Raw genomic sequence first — 13591 nt, 5'->3', positions numbered from 1 at the left:
AGTGAAGAAGCTCAGCTCCAATCTTGAGCACCTTAGCGTCACTCACCTTCTCAATACCTCGCCAGTAAATAAGAAAAGAACAATTTGTGTTCAGAGGTAGCTCGATTTCGAGCATTCCAAATAGCCCATGCGATGGCCGCCAGACCAACAATATAAAATCTTTTCCCACCAGGAAGAAAAGATTAACACCATGAAATAATACTGCCATCGATTATCAAGGCACAAATGGTGATTGTGTGCCAGTCTGAGAAATTTCTTTTAGGCATACAACCTATATTTTGGTTTTCATACTGTCGTAAAGTTGAGTAAGGCAAAATCAAGATATTAAGTGGAAGTAATATATATTTTCTTTCAAAAGAACATGCTTCAAAAAAAAAACAGAAAGGCACCAATAATTTTGTACACTGTCATATTTTTTTTTACCATAGATGCTATGTTTAAGACATTATATTCTTGTGTTAGTATCTTGTATGTCGTTGGGTGGACATTCTTTGCCCTCAAGGTCAAATCCTCCAGCACCGAGCCCACCGACCATCGTGAATTCATGATACCAGGTCATTTATCTTTGATCGTTCATTGTGGAAAGTTGTTGAAAAAGCCTCGGTAACTTCAGTATAAACGGTAATTTTCACACTGCATATCTGATAAATTACGTACAAACATCACGGTAACTTTGATCCGAGGAAAAAGGAATATTGCTCTGGTAACTTCTTTGTAAATAGGTTGTTTGAAACATTTTTATGAAACACGTAAACATTTGTTAAATGTCAGCAACTTTTTTTTTGAATGCTATCCACATTTTTTTAAAGCTGTGCAAATAGTTTTTTACACCACATGATTTTTAAAATTTTTTACAACGATGCTTCACAAATTTAATTAGTTTATTTTCTGAAATATATGTATTCAGAATATTTCGAAAATACAAACAAAGAAAAAAAAACGAACATCAACGAAGCCCCCGCTGGGCCGGCGCAGGCTGCGCTGAGGCGAGCGCACGCTCTGTCTCGCGGTAGGCGAGACAAAGCGCCCGCCCACCCACACATCCATACGACGACGGGCAACGCGCCGGTTTAACGGTCAGGAGGACGGCCGGCAGCTCCATAGCGAGAAGCCGCCCGCCGTCTTCTCCCTCCGCTCCGCTTCCCGCTTCAAACCCCAAGCCCCCGCCGCCGTCCCCCGCCGCCGCCGCCGCCGCCGCCGCGACATGGTGAGGCTCAGCGCTGACCTGATATGGCACTTCTTCAACGCCGTCAAGGAGCGCGAGCTCGACCTCCGAGGTCCCTGCCCCCTTCCCCATCCCCTTTCCCTTCCCTTCGCCCGTCAGGCAGATCTAGGGTTCTGCCTTCCCCCTCCGTGTCTAACCGGCGGTTCGTTTGGTCTTCTCCTCCTTCGCGGCGGCAGGCAACAAGATCGCCTTCATCGAGAACATCGGCGCCACCGAGGTGAGCTCCACCTCCCCGGCGGAATCTGCATCTGGAAAAATTGGTACTACTTACTTAGAACGGGTGCAGAGGCAGAAGCTGTTATGCGCTAGATAGTTAGTGATGCAGGAAAATTTAGTATGCACGCCTATCGATTTGCTTGGCGTCCCTTTTCCAGTCCAGTTAATAATGCTGCAGTCTATTTCAAGTTTGATGCTAGCGAGTGGCATCTGTTCTCATGGATTTGTAATCCTTGGCCATGTAAGTAGGAAATTCAACCTTTATGAGTGCGTATTATGCAATGTTATGCTGGGGTTGCTATCCGTGTTGCGCCTAAGAGTGATGATTTTGTTGTTATTGTTCAGAATAGTGTTTTTTATACCCTGATATACCAGCTAAGGTTGAGAGGAATGAAGCCTTTAGTGCTCTGGTTATTGTTCAGAATAGTAATTTTACAAGAGATACATATATTAGGAGTGGTGCATGTAGAAGTTGCTGCTAGGAGTGTTTATATACTTGATCACCACACCTTTAGTGCTTTGGTTACCGATATGCTTCGCTGCAATTGATGTGGCCACAGAGGCTGGGAGGGGTAAAGTTGTGGTTGCCATATCAAGTTAGCTGACGCTAGTGATGGGAATGTTTCTGTTGGTCATTCGATGCTAGCCGAGTAACATTTCTGCTGGTGGGTTCATAATCCTTGGCCATGCAATAAGCATGCAGTTTTACCTTTATTAGTGCATGCTATGCAATGTTATGCTGGGGTTGCAAGGCGTGACGTGGGTACTGTTTGACCCTTTTTTGTGTTGTGTCCGCCAATGACTGGTTATCTTGCCGTTACAGTTCAGAATAGTTGGTTTTATACACTGCTATATCAGCTAAGATTGAGAGTAATGAAGTATTGGACTGTATTGTGGTAATTTTAGAAGATGTACAATTACAGGAGTGGTGAAGTTGGAGACCTTTCTCCATAAAAATAAAGTGCTCTTCACTGTGGAGCAGTGTGCATGTAGAAATTGCTGTTACGAGTGTTTATATACCTGATCACCTATGTAATGTTATGCTGTTGGTGCCCTGTCAAGTTAGCAGGAGTTAGTGATGGGAATGTTTCTATTGGTCATTCGATGCTAGCCGATTAACATCTCTGCTGGTGGGTTCATAATACTTGACCATGTTATAAGCAGGGAGTTTTACCTGTATCAGTCCATACTATGTAATGTTATGCTGGGGGCAAGGCGTGACGTGAGTACTGTTTGAGCATATTTTGTGTAGTGTCCCCACCCAAGAGTGGTGATTTTGTTGTTACGGTTCAGAATAGTCTTTTCATGCACTGCTATACCAGCTAAAGTTGATAGGAATGAAGTATTGGAGTGCATTGTGTAGTAATTTTATTAAACGTGCATATTGAAGGGGTGGTGAAGCTGGAGGCCTTTCCTTCCCCATAAAAATAATTTACTCTTCACTATGAGCAGCGCCCTTGTAGAATTTGCTGCTAGGAGTGTTTATATACTTGATCACCTCAGCTCTAGTGTTTTGGTTACTTTTGCTTTCTTCTATGTGGTTGTCCAGGACATAACCGTTCTATATGAGGCTTGTTGTTGTGTTACCAGCCTACTTTCTGGAATGACGCTACCATGAGTGACACACCTCTTGACGTTTTTTATATTAGCAATGACTTAATATTTGAAATGTTTAGCTTGATTTGAAATTGAAATCATAGGGTTTTCTTTATCTCATTTTGAATTGTTTGTAGTTGCTCCAGTTCCTTCTCTAGCTGTGTAACTCTCTGTTCCTTTGTTTGATAACAGGACAAGTTTGACATGATTGATTTGTCGGACGATGAGATTGTCAAGCTTGAGAACTTCCCTTTCATGAATCGCCTTGGCACCCTGTTAATCAATAACAACAGAATTACACGTATCAATCCCAACCTTGGTGGTAAGATGAACAACATCTTGTCTTGTTGCCATGTGCTTCTGTCACTTGCATAATTTGCTCCATAGCTTGTCTGTTTCTTCAATTCTCTTTGCTTTGCTGTCATGTAGAGTTTTTACACAAGATGCATACTTTGGTGCTGACGAACAATCGCCTCACAAGTCTTGCGGAGATTGACCCCCTGGCCTCTCTTCCAAAGCTGCAATTTCTCAGCTTACTGGATAATACCGTAACTAAGCAACTAGATTACCGGTTATATGTGATCCACAAGCTGAAGCATCTGCGTTTGCTGGACTTCAAGATAGTGAAACAGCAGGTTAGCAACCACCAAATTCTTGATAGTACAATTTTGTTTGATATTTGAATCATCTGTAGTCAGGCTTGATTTCTTGATTGTCATGTTGTCCAAATATACTTCTTCATAGTGCCAATTATATTTTGTTCTGAATGACATCTGTTTAATTTCGCTGCAGTTTTCTCTCATTTGATAGCTAATCATAGTTTCTAAAGTCAACATCCTATGTTTGCATTTTCTTTAATGATGAAACATCATTTACCATTTGTGTGCCACTGTGCTGTATTAAACTTCGCTTGGTTCTTCATATGCTTTTTTTTTCTTTGTTGGGAAACCAACTGTTTATGAATTTTCTTTGTTAGTGAACCCAAAATCTAGTGATATAATGTCCGTACATAACATATTTCTTGCATCTATGGCCCACATACATCTGTCAATATATGTTTTGCTTATCTAAGATATGAGTTAGTTCAAACGATTAGCAGCATTGCAGGCTTATGTGGTTTACGGCTTTAAGCTAATGAATAAACTATGTCTGCTTTTAAGTCATATTTATTTTAATTAAAGGGGTAATTCTTAAAGAAAAGGGTAACTGCCATTAATTGGCAGTTTATGAGTACTGTCAGCAGTTAATACGCTTTTCTTCTAATCATTTTCTCGATTTCTTTTTTGAATGGAGCTAGGAGTTTTTGATTTATACCATGCCATAGTCATTTTATCATGAAGTTTTTTAGAAGTTGTGGATATGCACAGAAATCCCCTCACTGCTTGATTTGTTGATTTATTCCCTACAGGTTAATTCATTTCCTTCGGAATGATTCCTAAAATGATTTTGCAATTGACCACAGTAGTGCTGGCAGATAAAGGGGGAAAGGAGCAAGTTTTTTAACTGATTATCTGTGAATTAGATGCATGAATGCCATTGACTGTTTTTTGGCTGGCATGTTCAGTAGCATTATTTGCTGTGCCTGGTTTTGTGTATGTTTCTGAAATTTTGTATGAGATTTTTTGTTTCTGCAGGAGAAATGTGAAGCAGCACAAAAATTCCACTCAAAGGAAACAGAGGAGGGGGCAAAGAGGGCTGCTACAAAAGCTTATACTCTAGGACAGGTGGTGGATTCTCATGGTACTACGAAGGACCAGGGCGCTAAAGTAGTTGCTCCAACGCCTGCACAAATCACAGCTATCAAGGTACTTGACTCCCTCTTTCTGTTTTGGACACAACCTGTTCATGTCATTATTGCAAGTTGAGTAGAACCCCTATTATTTGACTGTTGCATTCAGGAACAAAAATGTGGCAAGGTCTTTTACTGGCATGTTTGGTATGGGCTTGATATGCACTTGTTTTAGTGTTACCATGATGTTCATGTCAGCATCTTCTATTCTCCTTTGTAATACATCTGGCCGTGAATTTGTGTTTAACAAGTTTTTCATCTGTAGGCTATTATCTTGAATTCTCAGACACTTGATGAAGTTGCAAGGCTCGAAAAGGTAACAAGCCGTGTGATTATCTCTTGCGCTTTGTGCAGTTTGAGGCACCCTATGCTATGTACTGGCATACTCTTGTTTGTCACCGTGATCAGGCGTTGAGCACTGGCCAAGTTCCTGCTCAATTTGCGCTCCCCAAGCCTGACACCAACATGGCCCAAGCGTCCGAGGAAGCTGAAGCTGAGAAGATGGAGACAGACGGTCAGGACCAGGAGGATGGGGCTGATGAGCAGAAGCAAACTGATGAAAGCGCCCTGATTCAAGAGGTACTGATATTTGCAGTGTGTTCCTCCTTATTTGATTGAAACTAGGAGTTATTGATTTATACCATGCCATAATTATTTTATCATGAAGTTTTTTAGAAGTTGTGGATATGCACAGAAATCCCGTCGCTAATATGGGCACAGCCTGTTCATGTCGTTATTGCAAGTTGAGTTGAACCCCTATTACTTGACTGTTGCATTCAGGGAATAAATATGGTCAGATCATTTACTGGCATGTTTGGTGTGGACTTGATATTTATATCTTTTAGTTTCACCATGATGTTCATGCTCATCCCAGTTACTGATGCATCCTTTGTTCTCAATTCTGTATCTTAGGTCATGTCGAAAATGTCAGTATCCTCTGTTTTCCTTTATATATCTGGCTGTGAATTTGTGTTTAACAAGTTCTTTCATTTGTAGGCTGCTATCGTGAACTCTCAGCCACTCGATGAACTTACCAGGCTTGAAAAGGTAACATGCCGTGTGCACATTGTACAGTTTGAAGCACCCTATAATCTTGTTTGTCACTGTGATAAGGCATTGAGCACTGGCCAAGTTCCTGCTGAGTATGTTATTCTTATTGACCGATATTTTTATGACACCTTTAGGAATTTCTGGGAGCTGATTTGGACTGCATATATGATACCTTAAGCAACATAGGATCATACAGTATGGTTCTTTTATTTTAACTTTGCTTGTTATTGTAAATGTTGTTAATATGTTCCTAACACATACATTGCAAACACTTGTGTAGTATACAAGAATTTTGAGCGAGCCCCGTTCAATTTCATAGTGAGCTGGCGCAAAAGGTTTTTCCGTGGCTTGCATATTCTGCCGCCGCCCCGGAGGCAGGAACCAGGTAAGCCTTATGCACTAACAATGCTATCATGTTACTACCTGTAATCATATGTGATGTCATAGCTCACGGCCACCATGCAGGACGACCGCCGTAGCTCACAGCCATCCCACAAACACCGATGCTACAATGCTAGCTAAACCGACGTCATTAGTTCACCTCATCTGGGCCAACAAAAGCTGCCACCCTCACTTCACAAGATTGTGTTGCCTGCCATGCTGAACCATGACCCTGCCATATAGAGTCGTCTCTATATCGCATTCCTATGCCGCCACCCAGCTTCTTGCCTAGGCCACTTGCCGCAAAGAGATGTCCGTACAACCTATGTAGACTCTTGCAACCACGCCTCATCAACGACTTAACCAACATGAACAGACAAGGCACCATGTCAGATCCCCTGCTCACCACTAGCTCACTGATGCTTAAGCCACCTTCCAGCCTCGTTTGCCTCTTCTGATAAGCCACCTTCTAGCCAACCGCGCCTCATCACACCTTTATTGGTGGTGCAAGCGAGTATCACTCATGATATTTGCTTTGGTTTCTACAATGTGGCAAAGCTAACTGTGACGGTTATTTGGGAATGCAGTCCACTAGCGTCTTAAATTGAAGTGCCCACTGTCACAAGGCAGTGAGGCTACATGCAAGTTGGGAGAAGTTAGATTAATAGGTTTGATTAGTGCAATGCAGTGAAAGTTGTAACAGTTCGGGTTGTAATAATTTAAGCAATTTTAAGTTTATTCTATTTTTACTCATTACCAGCATGGTAATGTGCCTGTAATAATATGACATTACAGATTGTAATAAATCATTCCATTTATTTCACCCTATTCATATTATTCTAAATTATTTTTGTAGTTATGTAATTGTTCTTTTTGATCTTACGTACTTGTACTATCTCCTTCACTATTTTGTCTTTTTATTATGTTTTATTTACTTGATCTTTTAACTATCTTTGTCATGGGAGAGACAAGAGGACTAGGATTTTGTATAATCTCTCCATTTGGATATACAATATATACCCTTAAGAGCAAGTATATGTCAAACAACAATGTATTCAAAATCCTAAGCAGTCTAATCCTCCAAAATTCCTATAACAATCTTCTAGTCAATCTTATAGCCTAAAAAAAACTAATCTTCTAGCCAACCTTACAACCTATCTAATTACACTACTAGATAGCTCTTGCATATGCAAATATTGGCATTGCGGGCCAATGAATCTTGCACGACAATTGCTACGAGTAAAAGGCATGCATGCATGCGGCTAGAAAAGGAGGCATGCATGCGGCTAGAAAAGGAGGCATGCAGGACCATTCCAAACTCTGTATTCGCTGGACCCCATGAAACATTTTGTTTTGAACCCTTGTACTGTTCCATGCATTTATTTCACATGATGTTTACTTTTTACTAATCCTTTCTACCTAATTTTACACTTTTCTATAGTACATGATTGCATTCTCTAGATACTGCTCCATGTATTATTTTAATTTGACATTAGTTTTCTGCACATTGTTTTTACTTTTTACACGTTTGTAATATATTTATTGTATTTTTCTTTATATATTTATTCTGAATGCACTCTAGTAATGTTGACTGCTCCATGTTTTATTTTAGTTGATATATAGTTTCTACTCAAAAAATAATGTCTTTTTATTGGCACACACACCACACATACACAAGTTGTATGACCATTTGGTCTTTTGGATAAACAAAAAGTGCCTCCGTCCGAATTCATATCTTAGAGGTTAGAGTATGCCCTCACATTCTCTGGTCCACTGAATGGTGGTTCTTTTCCCCCATCTTTGGATTTTCTTTATGGGTTTGTAATAAATAAAAACTGACTAGTTTAAGTAATATACAGATGATTGTGCGTATCATGCGACACTCGCTCTTATAGAGTGTGGGTTCAAGGTCATGTACGCCAATCGTCTTGTCGGACCTCGAGAGTTCAACATCAAGCTGTCACATAAGCATTTAAAGTTGCTGGTGCATGACTATCTCACATCCAAAGAAGGGAAAGGATCTAAGCCTCGAGATCTTCTGCTCATTTGCCTTCGGATGGCCATGCGGCACGGTGTGATCAGTGAGAAGGACTACGACAACGGGCGCTTAGAAAAGGTAATTAAGATACAAATATTGTACATGGGGTATAAGTATTATTAGGCTGGTCATAGTGGGGAGTAACTTAGAGTAGTAACATACATATGTTACTACTCTATGTTACTACCCTTATAGTGGGAAGTGTCATATGTGTAGTAACATACACATGTTCATTTATTGTCTTGTAGACTCATTTTGCATTGAAAAGCGCTATGTGATGGTAACATATTATGTTACTCTATTTGCCTCTCTCCTCATTAACTACTTGCCACATCAATATTTTTGCTTATGTGGCATCTATGTTACTACCTATGTTACTCCCACTATGACCAGCCTTAGCAGTTTTTCAGAAGATGCGAAATAATACTAGTATTAATAACGGTCATTTAATGCTTTGTAGGCAATTCGCTATTATATTCTCTCTTACACGGAGCTGTCGGCGGATCAGATGCGGAGCATCCCTTGTATGTTGCAGGATGACGCGAAGATGGTGCTCACAAGCTTTCGAGTTACTCCTAGATACAGGGTCCTGTTGCCGCACGAGATCTACCGATACGTGCCATCTGAGGATCCAGCTTGCCAGCCGTGGACGGGCGACAAGAAGCCTTCGCACGTGTCCCACTGCGTCGTGCTGACGGGGCCTGGCCTAGCCTACAAGGCGCCGGAGGAGTGCGACACGGAGGCCGAGTTGAGCACACCCGAGAGGTACTTCAAGTACCTAAACAGCTACAGCTCCGGGCACGGCGTCGATGGCTGCGGTTTCATCTTCGGCGACAGCATCCGTAAGTGCTACATCGTCGATGTCTAGAAGAGCCAGACGTTGATGTGTATAGTAGAGCCTTCCACAACGCCTTGTTGATGTGCATGATGGATGGACAGTCATGGGTGTATATGGTACGTAGAAAGAGAACAACGAAGAAATGACACGTACGTACACGCACGCGTAACACGTACGGATTCGATGCTAACCCAGACTGGTCGCGCTACACGTTATCTTGCTTATTTTGAGTACCCTTATTATTGCTACCGCCGCCCTGCTACATTACTGACTCGTGCCGACCTCTCCTGGGAACCGACCTCATCCATACAAAGACTGTCGGGCGCAAACGTTCACGCGCTGCAATGCGGAAGAACTCACCGATCGACCACCTACCATTGACACGTACCGATTCACCTCGTATAAGCAGTGCTAAATGCTAGAGGATCAGCATGCATGCTCTGTGTCATCACCTGCGAATCTTGCGAAAGACCCTGCAACAAAAGAATCTATAACTAGACCTAAACAAAACATCATCTTCAACCACGGCATCATCACGCCACACCCACACTGCCCCGTCTTTCCTTTGCGCCGGCGCCCAAAGAACAAGGGCACACTTGTGTATCCAACAAGATTGCACCAGCCTTCACCATTTGTGACTTTGAGTGCTGCCATATGTGTCCTTTCCAGTTGGAAGAGAACTAGGATCCGGTTTCGACGCCGCAGCTGGGCCAACCGCTTGGGCAAAGTAGGACATCTCTTCAGCAGCAACACAAAGGAAAAAAAAGAGGATAAACAACAACATTAGATCATCCCGACGAGGAGGAAGAAGAAGTTCCATCTCAGCAAAAACACCAACCCCCCGAGGACTTCCCCAACCAGTGTCGGTCGATCTTGAGACACCATAGCCCGCGACCGCAATGAAATCTAGGGATCCCCTCCTAGACGGAGGCAAGAGCCCCGCCTGACCGTGTACGAGGCCTGAAGAAACTTATTCATACGCGATGTCGCCGCAACGGACTCGGCAATGCCTCCATCAGCCCTAACCTTACCACGAACACAATAGACGCACAGATCCGAGACTCCCCTTCCCTTCCACCACCGGAGCACCCGCCGGAGGGAGATGGAACCAACGGAGGCACTGATGGAGCACAAAGGGAAGCCGCGGTCGCCTCCTTCTTGCCCTGCTATGATCCGCTTTTACTGGAGGTCGTTTTTCTGTCGCCTCGTACATATTATTTGCCCACTTGACGCGACCTTATGAGTAAGAGCATAGGCCCTCACCTGGTCTTTTATCCTTTAGTGACCTTATATTTTCTCTACTAAATAAAAACAGTTCTTAACCGAACCCCTAAATTTAACTCTAATTTTTTTCATCAAATCTTTCTAAATTTATAGTTTACATACTATATTTCAACTACATATTTGCACACATATTAAATCCAAAGATAATATTTAAAGTTCACAAAACTCGTGAATATTAAAAGAATTAAGTTTACAAACCAAATTATTCAAAGTCAAACACACGAAAGGGTTCAAATGAAGTAAAGAGCATGATAAAAGCACAACTATGAAGTGCTATAGAGTAGCCACTAATGCTCAACAAGATCATCTTGGAGCATCTTGCTCCGGGTCAATAGAATCCTCATTGGAGATGTATTGAAAGTTCTCTGCCATGTCTCTCTCATGTCCAATGATCATGTAATGCAAGATGATGCAACATGTCATTATTTTCGATAGGACCTTGGGGTTCCAATACTCAGCAGGGCCCCTAATAATGCCAAAGTTCTTTTAAAGCACACCGAAAGCTCTCTCCACATCCTTCCTCATCGACGCTTGGCGCATTGCAACGTGAGATCTCTTGTTCCCTTCAGGACGCTGGATTGTCTTGACAAATGTGGGCCATGAAGGATAGATGGCATATGCAAGCTAGTAACCCAACATGTACTGATGACCATTGATAACATAGTTGCAAGGAGGAGCATCAATTGCAACAAGCCTCTTGCGAACAGTGCTCGAGAACACATTCATGTCATTAATTATGAGAGTCAGACAATCCAAAGAATGAAGAATGTTAAATCCATAGACCCAATCCAAAGAATGAATGTTAAATCCATAGATCCTCCAATGCAACGGCCTAAAAAATGATTGTTGAATCTTTGCAATGGCTTTTGTACTGACCTTTCCATCCCATGGGACAATTCGTCCATGTCCAGTGGGTGCAATCAATTGATCCAAACATACCATGCCATCCTAGTTCTTCATTCAATCCAAGAACCTCTCGGTGTCTTTCATTGGTGGGTGCCCTCAAATACTCTGGCCCAAAGATCTCAATCATGATTTTTGTGTACCTTCAAATGACCTCCAAGATTATATCTTCTCCATTGTGGACATAGTCGTCTATGGGCCAATGGTGTCAGCCCCATAGGAAAGCACTCGAGCAGCTGCAATAGACTTCATTAAAGGGTCCGCGCTTATATTCCATGATGAACTCCTCCTGAGTTTGAACTATTCATCATGATTCTCCAAAACTTTTGCAATGGTGCGGAAGAGACCTGTGTGCATCCAGAATCGCTGGCAAAAATACTTCTCCTGATAGGTTGCATTGGGATTGAAGTAATCTCTCATGTCTTGGCATGGTCCTCCGCTCTATCTCGATTGATCTGCATAAGGGTGAAATGTGATTCTACTCTTGGCCACTAAAAATCCTCATTGAAGATCATGGCAATGGTCATTTCCCAACCGTCATCGTCTTCTTCATCCTCCGACGACAAAGAGTCATCAAAGATCATCTCCCTCAGCCTCTTCATCTACACTAGAAATGACTAGGTTCAATTCAATTGCCAAAAGAAAAAATGAGATGAAAAGCACAAAGAAACTCACTAGGCAATCCGTGAAACACTTGAAGGGCAAATGAGGTGTCACGGTTGGCCGATGACGTTGAGCCGATGCCCAAGCTGCTAGTGCTTAGCGAAGCTTCGAGATGGTTGGCAGCTAACGGAGGGGCTCAGATGTAGAAGGTGTGGTGCGTGCTTTCGGCGATGGGATCAACACAATGGCGACGGCGATAGAGCTTGATTTCGACGACGGCAGCAACTGGCAAGTGTCTTAGAGCGGAGCAAGCGTGCGGTGGAGTCAGAGGGATGGCTGTGAAGGAAAATGGTGATCGCCGGAGGCAACGTTGGCGACGATGTGACAAGGGGCGGAGTGGGTGCATGTGGGGTGTAGGGAAAAAGTTTTACTTTACAGGTGGACATCCGAGTATATTTGAGAGTCGGGGCGGCCACAGATTAATTTTCTTACTCCTCTAACGTTGTAAGGGATCAGCAGAGTGCGACTTAGAGGAGCAAAACCGATTTTATTTTATTTCTCTAAGGGCATCTTGATGACCTACAAGTATAGGGGATCTATCGTAGTCCTTTCGATAAGTAAGAAATACGAACCCAACGAGGAGCAGAAGGAAATGACAAGCGGTTTTCAGCAAGGTATTCTCTGCAAGCACTGAAATTATCGGTAACAGATTGTTTTGTCATAAGATAATTCGTAACAGGTAACAAGTAACAAAAGCAACAAGGTGGTCCAATCCTTTTGTAGCAAAGTACAAGCCTGGACAAACTCTTTATATAAAGCAAAGCGCTCCGGAGGACACATGAGAATTACTGTCAAGTTAGTTTTCATCATGCACATATGATTCACGTTCGTTATTTTGATAGTTTGACATGTGGGTGGACCGGTGCTTGGGTGCTGCCCTTCCTTGGACCACGTGGAGCTCCTTTAGTCCCGGTTCATAAGCCAACCAGGACTAAAAGTTCTGGGCATTAGTCCCGTCCGTTTTGTCCCGGATGTTGAACCGAGAATAAAAGGCCTCTGGAACGGGGACTGATGCCCCGTTCTCTACTACTGTGAGCATGGAGCACGAAGCATAGAAAGATGAACAAGAGTCATCTGAAGATACGATTGGCAAAAGATTGCCTACCGGTCAAAATTCACGTCATTCGTGATGTCCACACAATGACTGTGAATGAGATCAGGGTCTTGAATCACTCACTTTCAATTATGAGAGATATTGACTTGAGTGGGAGCGCACTTTATATCAAGTTTGTTTAAACACTAGTGCAACATAATTATGAACAATGTCTAAAGTGAATATTGTGTTTATTGTTGTAGATCAATGGCTCGCAATAATTTGAATTTATCTCTTTTGATTGAGAAAGAAAAGTTAGCTACAAATGGTGGAAACTATAAGGATTGGATCCACACACCGAGGTACGTTCTCATAAGTGCTAAGAAAGAATATGTGGGGGTAGGAAAATGATCCGATCTGAAAAAAATTCCAGCTGGGGTCAGATCGTGCTAAACTATGCGAAAAGGGTCATAACAGTGAATTCGACTGCACTGTTGCTTATCAACACCAAGGGCTGGCTCCGGCTAGGTCTCGGCACCTGGTGTTGCGCGATGCACATGAGTTGTTTGTTGAAA

General features: G+C 42.5%; 1 protein-coding gene across 4 annotated transcripts; it reads left to right on the top strand.

The window, feature by feature from the left end:
- The first annotated feature begins 1089 nt into the window (after positions 1-1089).
- Positions 1090-7077, top strand: LOC119312889 (U2 small nuclear ribonucleoprotein A'-like). Of its 4 annotated transcripts, none has more exons than XM_037588674.1 (10): positions 1091-1277; positions 1402-1442; positions 3230-3359; positions 3467-3672; positions 4672-4842; positions 5181-5405; positions 5823-5873; positions 6011-6071; positions 6157-6261; positions 6845-7077. In XM_037588674.1, exons 1-10 carry the CDS (start codon positions 1205-1207, stop codon positions 6850-6852), a joined length of 1071 nt encoding a protein of 356 aa, XP_037444571.1. In that variant the 5' UTR covers positions 1091-1204; the 3' UTR covers positions 6853-7077. The 4 variants fall into 4 exon arrangements, with proteins under 4 accessions (XP_037444568.1, XP_037444571.1, XP_037444570.1 ...); XM_037588673.1 differs by having other exon boundaries at positions 6342-7077; XM_037588672.1 differs by adding an exon at positions 5092-5142 and having other exon boundaries at positions 5235-5405; positions 6157-7077.
- Positions 7078-13591: the final 6514 nt, after the last annotated feature.

The sequence above is a fragment of the Triticum dicoccoides genome, chromosome 5B (genome assembly GCF_002162155.2).
Source record: "Triticum dicoccoides isolate Atlit2015 ecotype Zavitan chromosome 5B, WEW_v2.0, whole genome shotgun sequence".
In the NCBI taxonomy this organism is placed as follows: domain Eukaryota; kingdom Viridiplantae; phylum Streptophyta; class Magnoliopsida; order Poales; family Poaceae; genus Triticum; species Triticum dicoccoides.
The sequence above is the reverse complement of the archived record's forward strand: the minus strand, read 5'-3'. Positions and strand labels throughout refer to the sequence as shown.